General features: G+C 62.7%; 2 protein-coding genes across 5 annotated transcripts; both read right to left on the bottom strand.

Annotated features, from left to right (window-relative positions):
- Positions 1 to 18: 18 nt before the first annotated feature.
- Positions 19 to 8783, bottom strand: ROBO4 (roundabout guidance receptor 4). 4 transcript variants are annotated; one of them, XM_087763555.1, is made up of 20 exons: positions 8659 to 8783; positions 8502 to 8546; positions 8133 to 8411; positions 7917 to 8055; positions 7710 to 7837; positions 6709 to 6821; positions 6364 to 6583; positions 6147 to 6268; positions 5325 to 5496; positions 5093 to 5243; positions 4825 to 5009; positions 4105 to 4281; positions 3729 to 4023; positions 2960 to 3634; positions 2722 to 2871; positions 2482 to 2631; positions 2242 to 2391; positions 1837 to 2162; positions 1585 to 1719; positions 19 to 1489 (listed from the first exon to the last, which is right to left on the bottom strand). In XM_087763555.1, exons 1-20 carry the CDS (start codon positions 8720 to 8722, stop codon positions 1344 to 1346), a joined length of 3822 nt encoding a protein of 1273 aa, XP_087619681.1. In that variant the 5' UTR covers positions 8723 to 8783; the 3' UTR covers positions 19 to 1343. The 4 variants fall into 4 exon arrangements, with proteins under 4 accessions (XP_087619681.1, XP_087619680.1, XP_087619684.1 ...); XM_087763554.1 differs by having other exon boundaries at positions 1585 to 1724; positions 1839 to 2162; XM_087763558.1 differs by having other exon boundaries at positions 4879 to 5009.
- A 2585-nt stretch (positions 8784 to 11368) lies between these two features.
- HEPACAM (hepatic and glial cell adhesion molecule) lies at positions 11369 to 16592 on the bottom strand. Its single transcript, XM_087763499.1, has 7 exons — positions 16251 to 16592; positions 13620 to 13961; positions 13117 to 13398; positions 12916 to 13009; positions 12028 to 12101; positions 11875 to 11945; positions 11369 to 11777 (listed from the first exon to the last, which is right to left on the bottom strand). Exons 1-7 carry the CDS (start codon positions 16333 to 16335, stop codon positions 11490 to 11492), a joined length of 1236 nt encoding a protein of 411 aa, XP_087619625.1. The 5' UTR covers positions 16336 to 16592; the 3' UTR covers positions 11369 to 11489.
- Between the last annotated feature and the right edge of the window lie 892 nt (positions 16593 to 17484).

Genomic DNA, 17484 nt, shown 5'->3' with positions numbered 1-17484 from the left:
ATGGGGACGTGGAGGGGACAGGGGGGGATGCTCTTTAATTTCTGAGTGGCACCATGTAAATAGGGTTGCACAGAGCCAGCAGCCGGTGGGCGGCAGCGTGAGGTGGGGACGAGGATGCGCGGGGGGGGGGGACAAGGACAGTCAGGATGGACAAGGACACTTGGGAGGGACAAGGATGCTCGGGAGGGATGAGAACCCTGGGGACAAGGACAGTTGGGAGGGATAAGGATGCTTGAGGAAGGATGAAGATGTTTTGGGAGGCCAAGGACAGTCACTAGGGACAAGGACGCTGGGGAGGGACGAGGACGCTGGGGAGGGATGCAGAGGATGCTCAGGTGGGGTGAGGACCCTGGGGACAAGGGCAGTTGGGAGGAATGAGGATGCTGGGGAGGGACAAGGATGGCCAGGAGGGATGAGGATGGTTGGAAGGGATGAGGATGGTTGGAAGGGATGAGGACAGTTTTGGGGGATGAGCATACGTGGGAGGGATGAGGACAAGGACACTGTGGAGGGATGAGGGTGCTGGGGAGGGACAAGGAACGTTGGGGGACAAGGATGCTTGGGGGAATGAGGACACTGGGGAAGGACGATGATGCCCAGGGGTTGAGGATTGCTGGGGGGAAGAGGACACTTGGGAAAGACAAGGTTGCTTGGGAGGGACAAGGACAGTAGGGAGGGACAAGGAGGACAGTTGCAGGGGGATGAGGAAGGTGGGGAGGGATGAGGAGACTTGGGGAGGGAGAGGACAGTTGGGAAAGGATAAGGATGCTCAGGAAGGATAAAGATCCTGGGGATGAGGATGGTTAGGAGGGGCGAGGACACTCGGAAGGGGCACAAGGACATTCAGGAAGGACAAGGTGGCTTGGGAGGGATGAGGACACTTGGGAGGGCCAAGGAGGGTCGAGGTGGGACAAGGATGCTGAGGAAGGACATGGCCGGTCAGGAAGGACAAGGGCAGTCAGAAGGAATGGGAATGGTCAACGGGGATGGGGACGGCTGGGGGGACAATGTACCTGGGGACGGACAAGGACACTTGGGGTGGACAACAGTGCTCGGGCTGGATGAGGATGGTTGGGGGACAAGGATGCCGGGGAAGGAGGACACTGGGGAGGGACGAGGACACTTGGGATGAGTACACTTGGGGAGGATGAGTATGCTTGGGGAGGATGAGGATGCTGGGGAGGGATGAGGAATTTGGGGAGGGGTGGGGACACTGAGGAGGGATGGGGACACTTGGGGAGGAGCAAGGATGCTGGAGAAGGAGGGCCACCCACCCCGCCTTGGTGCCACCCACCCTTTGTGGGTGGCTTTTGCTAGCAAAGAGCCCCTCTTTGGGGAGCTGCTTAATAAAGCTGGATTTTAGCTGAGCCGAGGGGACTCTGGCCTTGCCGTGTCCTACACCCTGGGGACCGCCACACTCCTGTCCCTCCTGTCCTTGGCTCGCCACCCACCCTGGCCCAGGGGCTGCCACTCCCTGTCCCGCAGCCACCTGGAAAGAAAAGGGGATATTTTCCAGCACCCCGCAACGGGTGACATCCCGCACCACCCCCGGTGCCATCACCCCGGCATCGGGGCACCGCTCACCGTGCTGCGGGATGCCTGTGGCCGCCTCCGTCCCAGCTCTTCGCGGGACTCCCAGTGCTGTCCCCCAGTCCCAAGTGAAGATGGGGATGCTGGGCGAGATGACCCTCTCCAAGGGTGATGGCGGTGGTGAGGGACCTGCCGGGGGCAAGGCAGGAGATGGTGGTGTCACCATGCTGTCACGATGGGGCCATGTCCCCCGGGGAGGTGACGATGCATGGGGTCAGAGGGGGTGTCCGCGGACACGTCACTCACCCCCGTAGCCCCCATCGGTGTCCTCGAGGCTGAAGCAGAGGCCATCGACAGCCACGGCCAGCGCCCGGGCAAAGCTGGCATCCAGGAGGAAGGAGCCATCGCAGGAGCTCACCAAGCTGCAGCGGGCGCTGGCGAAGTTGTCCTCTGAGACAGACCCCCAGCCGTTCAGCAGCGATCCCCCCGGTGAGCCCCTTGTCGCTGGCCGCTCTTCCTCCTCCTCTTCCTCCTCCTCCTCCTCCTCGCCCAGCTCAGAGGCTGGTGGCCCATAGATGTAGCCATATGTGTGTGGCGGTGAGAAGGACCGTGGCGTGGCCGGCGCCGGGGGGCTGTGGGAGACATGGCAGGGGCGTTGCTGGCATGGGGGGATGCAGCCACCATGGTGGTGTCCCGGGGGATGGGGCGTACCTGGGGCAGGCGGTGCCCTGGTCCATCTCCAGGTCCTCGGCCACCTGCTGCGGCGTGAGGACCCCATCGCTGAATGATGGCGAGAGGCGTCCGGTGACCGGGGACCTGTCCCTTCGGTACCTGGTGGCTGGGGACGTGTCCTTGGGGTACCTGGCGGACAGAAACATGTCCCTTGGGTGCCTGGTCGCCAGTGATGGGTCTCTGGGGTGCCTGGTGGCTGGGGACGTGTCCTTGGGGTACCTGTTGCCCAAGAACATGTCCCTCCGGTGACCAGTGACTGGGGACGTCTCTTCAGGGTGCCTGGTGACTGGGGATGTGTCCCTTGGGTGCCCGGTGGCTGGGGATGTGTCCCTCGGGTGCCTGGTGGCTGCTAACATGTCCTCAGGGTACCTGGTGATCAGGAACATGTCCCTTGGGTGCCTGGTCACCGGTGATGGGTCCCTGGGGCACCTGGTGTCTGGGGACACGTCCTTGGGGTACCTGGTGACCAAGAACGTGTCCTTGCAGTGACCGGTGACTGGGGACATATCCTCAGGGTGCCTGGTGATGGGGGACGTGTCCCTGGGGTACCTGGTGTCTGGGGACGTGTCCTTTGGATACCTGGTGGCTGGTGACGTGTCCTTTGGGTATCTGGTGGCCAGAAATGTGTCCCTTGGGTGCCTGGTATGCCTCTGATGGGTCCCTGGGGCACTTGGTGGTCAGGGACATGTTGGGGTACCTGGTGGCCAGGAATGTGTCCCTGCGGTGCCCGGTGGCTGGGGACTTCTCCTTGGGGAGCTTAGTGACGGGGGACGTGTCCCTTGGGTGCCCACTGGCTGGGGACGTGTTCTTGGGGTGCCTGGTGGCCGGTGACATGTCCCTCTGGTGTTTGGTCACCGGTGATGGGTCCCTGGGGTGGCTGGTGGCTGGGGACATGTCCTTGGGGTACCTGCTGCCCAGGAACCTGTCCCTGTGGGGACTGGGGACTGGGGACATCTCCTTGGGGTGCCTGGTGATCGGGGACACGTCCCTGGGGCACCTGGTGACCAGGAACGTGTCCTCAGGGTGCCTGGAGGCTGAGATTGTGTCCCTCTGGTGCCCGGTGGCTGGTGATGGGTTCTTGGGGTGCCTGGTGGCCAGGAACATGTCCTTGGGGTGCTCAGTGACCAGGGACATGTCCCTGGGGCGCCCGGTGACCGGTGACACATCCCTGGGGCTCTCAGTGACCACAGATGTGTCCCTGGGGCGCCGGGTGGCCGGAGATGTGTCCCTGGGAATCCCAGTGACCAAGGACATGTCCTTGGGGTGCCTGGTGACCGGGGACGTGTCCCTGGGGATCCCAGTGACTGGAGACATGTCCCTGGGGTGCCTGGTGACCGGGGACATGTCCCTGGGGCACGCGGTGGCCGGGGACCTGCAGGTGCAAGGGACACGGTGGCTTTTGCAGCACGGGGTTGGGGTGCGGGGCACCCATCTTTGTTCCAAGGGTGGGGGACACCCAGACTTACCGGGTCACCGGCGGGTGCCAGGCATGGGGTGGCCTCGGGGGTGTCACCGGTGACCCGGTGACACCAGAGGCCAGCGAGGCACTGCCCCGCCGCGGTTTTGGGGAGCTGAAGACCGGCACCTGCTGCGGGCCCCCTCCGGCCAGCACGGCGGTGTCGGTGTCACCATCGTGTCCCCTTCGCTGAGGCCACCCGGCTGCCAGCCCAAAATCCGTCCCCCACTCACCTCCACTCCCGGTGACGGGGACATGGCCGGGGCCACCCGTGAGCACCGGGGTGCTGTGCACTTGGTGCAGCTCTGCATGGGGTGGGGGGACACAGAGCCATGAGCCACCTCCCCGGCGTCCCCCGTGTCCCCCCGTGTCCTCCCCACACCCACCTCTCTTGCGGATGCGCTCCCAGGGTGCCGGGTTCGGGGTGCTGGGCGAGGTGCGCACCCCGGGGTGCCCCCCGCCGCGGCACCCGCTGTCCCCAAGGGGCAGGGGATGCCCCCCGCGGAGGCTGCTGCGGTTGGGGGGCGTGGGGGGGCCGAGGCTCGGCGGCTCCAAGGACAGGGCTGGAGGGGTTAGAGAGGTCAGGGCACCCATGGGTGCTGAGCCGGGTGTCCCTTGTCCCCTCTGTCCTTGGCTCTGTCTGTCCCCAGGTCCCTGCTGCCTGCAGAGAGGGTCCCACGGCAATGGGGGGCACCCAGGTGGGGGTCCCAGGCATAGGGTGGGTTATCGGGCACCCTTTGCGCGTCCCATAGCACTCTGGGGGGATCCCAGGCACTGGGGGGGGGGTCCCAGGGCGGAGGGTGAGGGGTCCCATGGAGCTGGGTGGGGGTCCCAAGGGATGGGGTGGGGGTCCCATGGCATCATGTGGGGGTCTCATTGGGATGGGTGGGAGTCACATGGCACCAGGTGGAGGTCACAGGGCACCCTGCGGGGGGGTCCCATGGCACGGGGTGGGGGTCCCATGGCACTGGGGGGGTGTCCCAGCCCTGGGGCTCACTGGAGGGGTGGGGGTCCCATGGCATTGGGGGGGGGGTCCCAGCCCTGGGGCTCACTGGAGGGGTGGGGGTCCCATGGCACTGGGGAGGTGTCCCAGCCCTGGGGCTCACTGGAGGGGTGGGGGTCCCATGGCACTGGGGAGGTGTCCCAGCCCTGGGGCTCACTGGAGGGGTGGGGGTCCCTGCCGTCGCTGCCCAGGAGCCGGCTGCTGAGGCTGCTGCTGCTGCTGAGGTTTGGGGGGGCACAGCCGGGTTTCCAGGGTCCACTGAGCCACGGCGAGTCACCAGCCACCAGCCTGCAGGGCAAGGGGTGGCATCAGGGTGTCCTGTCCCCACCACGCTGGGGTCCCCCCATATCCCTCACCCCACAGCCACTCACCTGTGGCGAGCCACAGCGTCCTGGCTGGCACGGCGCTGGCAGAGGAGGAGGAGGAGGGCGAGCAAGGCCAACCAGAGCAGCGAGCCGGCGGCTGCGATGACAGCGGGCTGCTGCAGCGCCCGCACCACCCCATTGCTCCCTGCCGTCAGCCCTGCAAAGGTCCCACCAACGTCACCCCTGTGCCACCACCTTGACCCCCCACCTGCACCCCACCTCGCTCCCCGTCCCCTACCCAGGACGCTGCAGGTGGCATTGCTGGGGACCCCCAGGCCCGCGCTGTTGAAAGCCGCCACCTGGACGCAGAATTCGGCCCCGGGGCTCGGCAGGAGGGTTTCCAGGCGGCGGGTGCCTCCATCCACTGTCCTGTTGGTGGGGCGCTGCCAGCCCTCGCCCATTGACCAGACCTGGTACGCACGAAGAGGAGTGGCCCCCTTAGATGAATCCCCTTGATGGACCTTCCTTGGATGGACCCCTTTGCATGGACCCCCTTGGATGAACGCCCCTTGGATCGACCCCCTTGTATGGACCCCCTTAGATGAACCCCCACTGATGGATCCTTCTTGGATGGACCCCTTTGCATGGACCCCCTTGGATGAACCCCCTTGGATGGGTCCCCTTAGGTGAGTCCCCTTGGTGGACCCCCATTGATGGATCCCTCTTGGACAGACCCCTTGGATGACCCCCCTTAGATGAATCCTTTAGGTTGAACCCTCTTGGATGGACCCCCGTGGGCTAGATCCACTTGGATGACCCCATTCCTTAGATTGACCCCTTGGATGGACCTCCTTGGATGCATTCCCTGCTTAGATGGATCTCCTGGGATGGACCCCCACCTTGGCTGGACCCCTTGGATGAACCCCCTTGTTGAGATCCCTCTTGGATGGACCCCTTGTATGCACCCCGTTTGGATGGAGTTCTTGGGTGGCCCCCCCTTGGATAGCCCCCCACCTTTGAAAGGCTCCCTCCTCAGATGGATCCCCCTTGGCCAGACCTCTTGGATGGACCCTCCTTGGCCAGAAGCCCCCCAGCCTCCCCCCACCCCATCCCCCCAAACCTTGTAGCCCTGAATGATGCCATTATGGGCCTCAGGAGGAGGTGGCTCCCAGCTCACGACCACGGTGCCGTTCCCCATCTCAGCCTGGCCCACGGTGACGTGCTGGGGCGCTGCACTTGGTACTGCCGGGACAGGGGTGCTGAGACCACCGGGACCCCCAGCCGACCCCCCCATCCTTCACCTGGGCATCCCTGGGGCCACCTCACGCCCAGCAGACCTTCCTCGGGTATCCAGAGGTGCCTGATGTTGCTGTCCAAGCCCTGGGTCCCTCCAGCGTAGGGTCGGACCTTGAACTCGTACTTGTAGCCCCTGCGGAGCGCGGGGATGACGGCACTGAGCTCCCTGCCTGCATCGTGTTGGACCCAGGAGGTGCTGGCAGGGAGCAGGCAGCGGTACAGCACCACGTAGCCCTCCGGCGCCAGCGCCGGTGTCAGCATCTGGAGGGGATGGGAAGGGTTACGAGGTACGGTGGGACGCGGATGGGACATGGGGATGGACCTCTGACCTCATCCCTATGTCCCATCCCACCCCACTGGTGGGGACGTCCTGGCATCACACCAACCCGCCAGCGAAGCTGGACGGCGGCCGCGGGCAGCGCCGTGCCATTGTCCAGGTGCAGCCTCATGGCCAGCAGGTCCCGGGGTGCAGCCTCCCGCCGGCCCGTCGGCAGCCGGTCTGTGGGGCAGAGGGAGGCTGACAGCAGCGCCGGGCAGGAGCAAGGTCCTCCAGCACCTGCCCAGGCACCCACCCCAGATACCCATGCCTGGAGACCCTGATGTCTCCTTGGAAGGACCCACTCAAATGGATCCCTTGGATGGACACCTCTTGGATGGACAGACACCCTTTGATGGATCCGTCTTGGATAGACCTCCTTTGATGGACCCCGTGATAGACCCCTATTGATGCATCCCTCTTAGATGGACCCTTTGGATGGATACCTCTTGTTGGATCCCCCTTTAATGGACACCCCACCTTGGACAGATCCCCTTAAATAGATCCCCTTGGAGGAACCCACTTGGATGGATCACCTTTAGATGGACTCTCTTGAATGGATCCCCTTGGATGGACCCCCACCTGCATGCGACCCCTTAGATGGGTCCCCTTACATGGACATGCTTGGGTGGACCCCTTGGGTGTATCCTGTTGGGTGGATGCCTTTAGATGGACCTCCTGAGATGGATCCCCCTGCGGAAGTACCCCCTTTGATGGACCTTCCTTGAATGGACCCCCTTAGATGACTCGGATGGACCCTTTTTTGGTGGACCTCCTTGGCTGGATGCCCTTGGCTGGACCTACATGGAGGGACTCCCCCTGGATGACCTCCTTGGATGGACCCCTCTTGGATGGATCCCTCTTGGATGGATTCCCCTTGGACAGACTTCCCTTGGGTGAGCACCTTGGATGGACCCCCTTGGTTGGACCCCCCTTGGATAGACTCCCCTTGGATGGACGCCTCTTGGAGGACCCACTTGGATGAACCCCATTAGATGAATCCCGTTAGATGGCCCCCCTTGCATGAACCCCCAGATGGCCCTGGGTGCCCGTGGAGGTCCCACCACTGACCCTCCACGCGGAGGCGGGCGGTGGCGGCGGCGGTGCCCAGCTGGCTCTGTGCTGTACACACGTAGGTGCCGGCGTCGGCGGGCATCACGGCGTAGAGGCGCAACGTGTGCTCCCGGTCCACCTCATGCCTGCGGGTCACCAGGTCTCCATCAGCCCTGTCACCGCCCCACCCTGGGGATGGGACACCTCCACCCTGCCACCACCTACCTGCCCCAGGGCAGGTCCCCGTGCTCCTTGTGCCACTGCACCCGCGGCGCCGGGTCACCTTGGGTGCCGCAGCCCAGCTCCACGGTGCTGCCGGCCACCGCTACGGCATCAGCTGGGCGCCGCACGATGGTCGGCTTCTCTGTGGGGGGACATCGAGGCCGTGGCACCGAGGCTGGGCATGATGTGTCCACCACCCATGGGAGACCCTCGGCTTACCCAGGACGGAGACGTGGGCGCCCCGGCTCTCCCTCTCGCCCGCCGCGTTGGCCGCCACGCAGACGTAGAGCCCAGAGTCGCTCCGTCGCGCCGGTGCCACCCGCAACTTCCCGTTGGTGACCACGTACCGGTCACCAGTCAAGTCTAAGGTCACCCCATCCTTCTTCCAGGTGACGCGGGGTTCGGGGTGCCCCGAGGGCGGCACGCAATCCAGCTCCAACGCTTGCCCCGCCGTGGCCACCAAATCACCCGGCTGCAGGCGGAAATTGTCCCGCAGCGCTGCGGTGGGGAGGGGACAGCATGGGTAGGGGGGGGACAGGATTTTTTGGGGTCCCCCCCACCCACGTCATCCCCACGGCGTGTCCTTACCAGCTGCGGTTTGGGGCGCTGTGGCTGCGCCGACGGGGTGGCAGCCTGTGGGGTGACATGGAGGCCGGTGGGTGCGCTGAGCGGGCACGGTCTCAGCCCCGGTGGGGGCGGCGGGCAGAGTTAAGGGTATTTTGCCCCCCCCGGGGGCCGCACTCACCTCCCCGGCGCAGCGCGGTGAGGCAGAGCCCCAAGCCCAGCGCCGTCGCCCAGCCGCCCGCCATGCTGGCCCTGGCCAGCTTCCTCCCTAAATCCCGGTCACTCCCCGTCAGCACCGGGACTGGATCCGGCTACCGGATGGGGGGGGACAATAGCCGGACACGGGGGGGGATGGGACGTGATGGGGGGGCGGGGATGGACACAAACAGCTCAGCAGAGCCACGGCGGTGGGAGCGCCCAGGCGCGGTGATGCCGGCAGCATCCAGAGGCAGCAGGGCTGGGGACGCTGGCGGTTAACGAATTTAATTAATCGGAAGAAATACCCCCACCCCCCCCCCACCCCCGTTCAGGGGAAGACAAATTAAGAAGAAGCAAGCTCTCGGCTGGAGACGCCATCAGTAGGGACCAGAGTGAACGGTCCAAGTTCTCCCAGGCTCCGCGAGCTTAAATTTGGGTGCCAGCCAGGTGCGTCAAGCTTGTCCGTTCTCAGCTGCCACCCGCCTGTCGTGTGTCCCCCCCACCCCGGGGGGGGCACCCTGTCCCACAAAGACACCCAAGGGTGCCGCCGCTGGCCGGGTAGTACGTTTAGTTTATTGGTTAGTAGCGCACCCTGAGCACCCCGGGGTGCCCCGGCACCCACCCCGGGTGCCCCGGGGCCCGGCTAGCTTGGCCGGCCGCTCTCCGGTTTTCATCCTAAACCTATTTCCTGGGAAGGCTGGGGGGAGAGGCGTTGGCGCGCGCCCCAAAACCGGGGGATTTTCACGGAAAATCCAGGCGCGGCGGAGGGGCAGCGCTCGGGCCAGGGGTTCGAGCCCACGTTTAGGGGACGGTGCAGCTGGGGAGCTGGGGGGGGGAGGAGGGAGCCCCCCATTTAGGCCTCCTGCGTGCGCGCTTGGGCGAGCTTGCATGCTAGCGCACCCACCCCCCCCCCCCCCCCCGCTCTGTGCAGCGCCATGCGCGGGTCTGCGGGTTGCGGCGGGCGGGCACGGCGCTCTTGCACACACCGGGCGCGGGTGTGCTCGCTCGGCGTGCTGGGCGCGTGCTCCCCGCACGCTCGTGCATGCTGCATGCGCTGTCTTAGCTGCGTGCTTCGTGCATGCTCGGTTCGCACGCCCCACGCACACTCCGTGCATGTCCTCTGCAAGCACTGCACACGCGCTCTTTCCTCATGCTCTTTGCACGCTCGCCGCATGCTCCATGCACGCCCTATGCAAGCTTCAGGTACGCTCTTTTCTCACGCTCCGTGCACGGTGTCCCTGCACGCTCTGCGCACGCTCTGCGCACGCTCTGCGCAGACTCTCTCTGCACGCTTGTGCTCTCTGCACGCTCCATGCACACTTGGAGAGCACTCCTGATGCTGGCGCACTCTCTCGCAAATGCCATGCACAGTCGCATCTGCACGCTGCACGCACACTTTCTCCGCATTCTCCACGTGCACGCTCTCCACACAATCCGTACAGTCTTAGCTGCACGCTCTGTGCGTGTTCTCTCTGTGTGCTCCACATGCTCCCTCTTGCACGCTCCGTGCATGCTCTCTCTGCACGCTGCATGCACGCTCTCTCTGCACACCCTTGTGCATGCCCTCTTGCATGCTTTGTGCATGGTCTCTCTGCACGCTCCAGGCACGCTCTGTCCACATGCCCTGTGCGCGTCCTCTTGCATGCTCGGTGCATGATCTGTCTGCACGCTCTGTGCATGCTCTCCCCGCACATTTTGTGCCCGCTTCCTCCGCACGCTCTCTGCATGACGTCCCTGCACACACTGTGTGTGCTCTCTCTGCATGCTCCATGCATGCCCTCTTGCACGCTCTGTGCACGCCCTCTCTGTTAGCTCTGTGCATGCTCTCTGCATGCTCCCTCTGCAGCCTCTGCACGCTCTCTCTGCGTGTTCCGCACACGTCCTCTTGCATGCTCCGTGCACGCTCTCTCTGCACGTTCTACCTGCATGCTCCATGCGTGCCCTCTTGCATGCTCTGTGTGTGCTCTCTCTGCACGCTCCATACGTGCTCTCTCTGTGCACTGCGTGCACGCTTTCTCTGCACGCTCTCTCTGCACGCTCCACAATTGCTCTCTGCGCACTGCACGTGCGCTCTCTCTGCATGCTCCGTGCATGCCCTCTTGCACGCCTCATGCATGCTCTCTCTGCACGCTCTGTACATGCCCTCTCTGTTAGCGCTGTGCATGCTCTCTGCGTGCTCTCTGCATGCTCCCTCTGCACCCTCTGTGCATGCTCTCTTTGCGTGTTCTGCACACGTCCTCTCTCACGCTCCGTGCACGCTCTCTCTGCACGCTCTCTCTGCGTGTTCCGCACACGTCCTCTTGCATGCTCCATGCATGCTCTCTCTGCACGCTCTACCTGCATGCTCCGTGCATGCCCTCTTGCATGCTCCGTGCGTGCTCTCTCTGCACGCTCCATACATGGCCTCTCTGCGCACTGCGTGCACGCTTTCTCTGCACGCTCTCTCTGCACGCTCCGCAATTGCTCTCTGCGCACTGCATGTGCGCTCTCTCTGCATGCTCCGTGCATGCCCTCTTGCACGCCTCATGCATGCTCTCTCTGCACGCTCTGTACATGCCCTCTTGCACGCTCTCTCCCGCACGCTCCCGGCAAGCACACGTGCTTTCCGTGCGCTCCCTGCACGCTCGTCCCGGCGAGCAAGCCATTAAAGCGACGCCCCAGGAAGGCGGGGGACGGAAGAGGGGAGCTCCGGGTGGGATCAATAGCAAATTAGTGACTTTACGCCCAGCTGAACGATGCCCGGTGGCAGGAGCGGGGCCAAGATGGTGTCCCCGCTCGCTTGCCGCCGCCGTAGCGCACGCATGTCCCCCCCACTCAGGCGCTGATCTCCACGGCATTGGCCTCCTCCTGCTCCCGGATGACATGGACGCCGGCAGTCCGCAGCAGCCGCGGGGCACCGCGGGAACGCGCCGGCGAACCCGGTGGCGACCTATGCGTCCGCGTCGAGGCGGGTGAGCGAGCTGGCGAGCGATGGTAACGACGAGTCGAACGCCCCACCGGTCCCGGCGAGCGACCGGCTGCCGGTACCGGTGAGGGGGTGTAACCCGGTTCAACCGTGCCGCGGGGTTCAGGCGGTGAATCCTCCTCCGCCTCCGGCGAGTCCTACCAAAAGCCAAGGGTAGACGAGCGTGCGAAGCACGCGAGAGCTGGCACCACGACGCAAAGCCGGCGCGCTACCGGCGCGCTACCGCCTGCTCACCTTGTCCTTGAGGATGTACAAAGCCACCGGGTTTTTGCGATCGTGCTCACCGCTCCGTGGGATGCCCTCGGCTGCGTGGAGGCAAGGCGTTGCTTACCGCGGCGGCGGCATTGGCGTTGCCCAACCCACCGCCGCACCGCGGCCGGCACTCACCCTCGTGCTTCAGGCGTTCCTCGTCCTGCTCGGTGTATTCGGAGGCCGGTTGCGTCTCCGCTTGCCGCTTCTCCCTGGGGAAGGGACAGGGGATGGGGCAGCACTGGCACCGCGGTGGGGGCAGCGGGGGACCGCTGCGGCTCAGCGGGGAAGGGCCCAGGGCTGTGGTGAGGGAGAGATGGGATGGGTGGGATGGGGTGGGATGGGATGGGGTGGGACAAGATGGGATGGAATGAGATGAGATGAGATGAGATGAGATGAGATGAGATGAGATGAGATGAGATGAGATGAGATGAGATGAGATGAGATGAGCCAGGAGAGATGGATGAAGGCAGGACAAGATGAGATGGGATGGGTCAAGACAGGATGGGATGGGATGGGATGGGATGGGATGGGATGGGACGGGATGGGACGGGATGGGATGGGACAGGACAGATGGATCAAAGTGGGATGGGATGGGATGGGACGGGACGGGACTAAATGGAATGAGGCAAGATGGGACAAGATAACATAGGATGGAATGGGATAGGTCAAGACAGGATGGAATGGGATGGGATGGGATGGGATGGGATGGGATGGGATGGGATGGGACAGGACTAAATGGAATGAGGCAAGATGGGACAAGATAACATAGGATGGAATGGGATAGGTCAAGACAGGATGGAATGGGATGGGATGGGATGGGATGGGACGGGACTAAATGGAATGAGGCAAGATGGGACAAGATAACATAGGATGGAATGGGATAGGTCAAGACAGGATGGAATGGGATGGGATGGGATGGGATGGGATGGGATGGGATGGGACGGGACGGGATGGGACGGGATGGGTCAAGACGGGACAGGATAAGAGGAATGCCTTTGGCTCCCGCGTTACCCCCAGCCGTACTTCTTGGAGGGTTTCCAGCAGGCACAAACAGTCACCAGGGTGACGAGGAGGAAGATGCCGCCTGTGGAGAGGATGATGTAGAGGGAGCTCCGGCCTGGGGGAGAGGAATGAGGGGGGACAACCCCCCCAGAATTTTAGCTGGGAGCATCTGCAAGGGATGGCCAGCCCTGGGGGCGCGGGAGCGGGGAACGGGTGGCTTACGGTAGACGGTGAGCTTCACGGGGATGCTGCGGCCGTGGCTGATGGGGTTCTCCACCAGGCAGCTGTAGACGTCGTCGTCAGCCATGAGGACGCGGGTGATGGTGAGGATCTTCTGGTCGGGGGAGAGGAGCAGGCGGGAGTCGTTGCTCAGCGGCCGCCCGTCCTTCAGCCAGGTGTAGGTGGGCTTGGTGCCGTTCTCGTGCGTGCAGTTGAGGGTGAAGAACTCGCTGAGCTCCAGCACCGTCGAGGAGGCCACCAGCACTTGTGGCTTTGAGATGGGGACTGTGGGCAAGCAGGGGAACCACGGTGACGCCATGTCATGGGGGACGGATGGGCGAGGGGGACGGGAAAACATCGAAACCCCACAGGGATGTAGCTTGGCTGCATGGGGTGGTTGAAGCCCAGAAACCACCTCCCAGTTGGAGAAAACCCTCCCAAAACGTGGTCAGGGAAGACGTCCCATGGAGAACCCAATCTCCACCGAACGCCCTTGTTGCGCTTACTGTCAACGGTGAGGTTGATGGTCTTCTCACCGGTGAAGGTGTCGTCGGTGATGGACACCTCCACCTCGTAAGCGCCTTCATCAGCCAACTGCAAGGGGTTGATGAGCAACGAGCCGTTCTCCAGCACCCGGATGCGGTCACGGTAATCGGGCCGTAGGTTGCCGATGATCTCGGTACCGATGGACTGGACGACGGTGACGGGTTTGTCACGCTTCAGCTGCCACTTGACCACCGGCTTGTCGGCGCTGGCGCTGGCGTAGCGCACCGACAGCAGCGCCGCTTTGCCCGCCGTGCCGCGGACCAGCGGCGTGGGGCTGGTGATGTTCACCCCCGCCAGCAGACCTTGGGGTGGGGAGAGACAGCGGGGCACCGAGTCCGGGCAGGCTGCCTGGTCCTCCGAGCCCAGAGAAAAATGGGGAACCCCCTCCCGGAGCTGTGCTGAGCACCCCCAAAATGCAGCACCGGCGCTGGGATGCCCAACCATCATGCAAGCGGGCTGTTTGCATAACCCTTTGCAAAGATGCATGCATCGCCCCAAAGTGCAGGGAGGGTGGAAGCCCTCCTACACCCAGGTCAATGCAATGCTTTGCAAAAATGCATGCGTCACCCCCAAAATTGCATTGAGGGTGGGAGCGCTCTTGCAGCCGGGTCAATGCAATGCTTTGCAAAAACTTGCAATATGCAAAAATTTGCAAATCTTTGCAAAAATTTGCAAATACGCAATGCTTTGCATCGCTCCAAAAACTGCATCGGGGGGGTGGGAGTGCTCCTGCAGCCAGGTTGATGCAATGCTTTGCAGAAAATGCATGCATCCTCCCCAAAAGTGCATCGGGCATGGGAGGCGGGGCAATGCAACCCTTTGCAAAGATGCATGCATTGCCCTCCAAACGCTGCACGAGGGGTGGGAGCCCTTCTGCAGCCGGGCTGATGCAACCAACCCTCTGCAAAAATGCATGCATCATTCCAAAAAAATGCATGCATCATTCCAAAAAATGCATGGGGGGTGGGAGACCTCCTGTGGCTGAGTTGATGCAATGCTCTGCAAAAATGCACGCATGGGGGGCGGCAGCTCTTCTGCAGCTGGGTCGATGCAACCCTTTGCAAAACTGCATGCGTCGGCCCAAAAGTTGCAGGGGTGGGGATTTTTGCATCCCTCCCCCAGCCCCGTTGGATGCTCTGGTCCAGCCAAACCTCCCCCCCCCCCAGCTGCAAAACTGCATCACGGGGTCGGTGCACGTGCATTGCTCCTCGTCGCTGGTTTTAAGCCAAAAAGGGCAGGGAAAAAGTGGAAAAAACCTGATTTTTTGGGGAGGGGACTCCCCCAAACAACCTCTCTCTGCAAAATGCCGTAGCCTCATCACCCCCTTGCCATCCCAGGGGTCCCATCCGTGAACCCCCCCATCCGGATGCCGTCATCCGCCGGCGAACAAACCCCATATTGAAGAGGAGGGGAGAGTGGGAAAACCAGCTGGGGAGGGCGAAGCAGGAGCAAGAAAGGCTTTAAACAAGCCCGAAAAGTCATGGGACCTATTGGTATGCAGCGTCCGTCCGTCCGTCCTCCCCGGCAGCGCAGAGCTCGGCCCCGAAAACATGCTCCGACCCAAAAAATTGAGGGGGATTCCCATAGGGAAAACCCAGGCACAGCTTTTAAGGCATCCTTGCAGCCAGCACACCCCTAAATCGCTGCTTTTTAACCATTTCTTCCCTTTTTTAGCCCAATTGCTTATTTTTTCCCTACTCCGCGTTATAAATTTGGGAGTTAAATACTAAATCAGGCAATATTCCCAGCTCCTACAGCATCCCTGGCTTGGGGATGGAGATCTCCCACCCCTCCCGGCTGGCTCTTGCTAAAAAAACCCACCAAAAATCCTCATTTTCCCACTATTTTGTGGAATAAATCCTTATTTCTTTGCAAAAAGCCCGGCAGCGTTTTTGGGGTGCCCCGGCTGCAGCCCTGGGGCTTTTTTTAGGGTGTAAATCAAAGGCGGCGGCTTGCAAAACCGGCTTGGCTTTGCATCCTCGGCTCATCCGGAGGGAACTGGGGCCTCCCCGGAGCTGGTTTTGGGTCCAAACTTTGGTAAAATGGTGCAAAATTGTTGTAGGTGATTTTCCGCATTGCCGGAGCCAGGATGGGGCGGTTTGGGGTTCCTTGAACCCCCCAAAATGTGGGTATTTAGGGAATAAATGATGGATGCAACCGGGGTTGCAGCGGGATGGGGCAAAGAGGGGCGAACGTAGAAATGGGGTGAAAAATGGGCTTTTTGGGAAAGCTGAAGGATGGGTAAGAAAATAGATTTGGGGATGCTGAAAAATGAGGAAAAAAAAGGGTTTTGGGGAAGCTGAAAAGCTGGGGAGAAGCTTGGGGTTGGCCGGTGCCGGATCCTCCCCCCGGCAGGAGCTGCTCGGCTCCGGAAAAGTGTTTTTCCCAGTTTTTCTTCCCAATTTTCCCCCTTTTTTCCCTCTCCCAAGCAGAGGGGATGCTCGATAGCGCAGCACCCCCCCCCCAAACCCCCTTTGTGGGGTACCACCACCCTCCTCACCCCCTCCCCACTACATCCTCCATCCAGATACCCCCAAAACCTATGGAAAAATAGGAAACCCCATGGAAAAACCCATGGGAAAAGCCCCTACCTGTGTGCAGCGCCAGGAGCCAGGTCACCGGCAGCAGGCGGGGGGGAGCGGGGTGGCCCCGCGGGGCGGCCGGCGCTCCCCACATTTCGGGCAGGCTCGCCCCCCGAATCGCTCCGCTTCCCCACTCCGGGCACGTCCCTCGACGCTCCCGGCTTGGCTCGCCGCCCAGCTCATTTATTTTTTTTCCTCTTTTTTTTTTTTTTTTGTTTGTTTGTTCTTTCTTTTCTCAATAGGGCCCTGTGTCCTGGTGGCTTTCGCCTCCCCGGCGGCCTGGAGCTGACATTTATTTGGGGAAAAAACACTCAGATTCGCAATTTTCCCCCCCTTTACACCCCCCTTTTTCCATGTTTTCCCCATCCTGGGGAGGTGCTCGAGGGCGGGGGCATCACCCCATCCAGCCCGGCTAAGGTTTGCCGTCCCCTCCGCGGACAATCCCATGGGATTTAGGGCTCTGAGCATCCCGAGAAGTTGGGATTTTTTTGGGGGGGCCATTTTGCGAAGGTGGAACCCCTTCCCAATGGATCCCCCCCCCCCTTTTTTTTTTCCCTCTTCCCAGGCTTTAAAAAGAAGGCCGAGGTCGCATCCAGGCTTCGTTCCAGCTCCGGTGCCAATTAGCGCCGGTTCCCGGGGCGTCGCTGAATAGGGCAGCGGGGATGCGGGGCTGGATGCCCGGAGTCGCTTCCCACCCCCCCTCTGAGACCTGCCAAGCTCATCACCCCAGTGAGACCCCCCCCGAAAAGGGGTCGAGGCCTCTGAGCATCCCGGCGGGAGGGGGATGCTTTGAGGGGGGGGTTATTGGGGTGCTACGGGGAGGTTTTGGGGGGATTTTTGGGGAGGATGCTATAAGGGGGGATTTGGGGGGTGCTATGGTGCTTTGAGGGGCTTTTTGGGGGGTCTCAAGGGGCCCCCCTTCACTATAGGGTACTATAGGGGTGGGGGAGATGCTTTGGGGTGATGCCATAGGGAGGTGCTGTGGGGGGGGACGCTGTGGGGAGATAAGATAGTTTTGGGGGGGTCGGGGTGCTATGGGGGACGCTGTGGGGATATTTTGGGGGGGATTTCAGGGTGTTTCGGGGGGACGCAGAGCAGTCACACCCCCCCCCCCCTTGTCGGCGGCGGCGGGACGCGAACCCGCGGTCCCGGGACCATGTGGGGAGGGGGCGTGGGGCAGGCGTGTGGGGGGGCGTGGCCAGAAGTGGGCGGGGGAAAGTGGGCGGGGTCCGGCCGGCGGAAG

This window comes from Nipponia nippon, unplaced genomic scaffold, assembly GCF_047370975.1.
Source record: "Nipponia nippon isolate SJK-2023a ecotype South Korea unplaced genomic scaffold, ASM4737097v1 scaffold_28, whole genome shotgun sequence".
Classification (NCBI taxonomy): domain Eukaryota; kingdom Metazoa; phylum Chordata; class Aves; order Pelecaniformes; family Threskiornithidae; genus Nipponia; species Nipponia nippon.
This window is presented reverse-complemented; position numbering and strand designations above follow the sequence as displayed.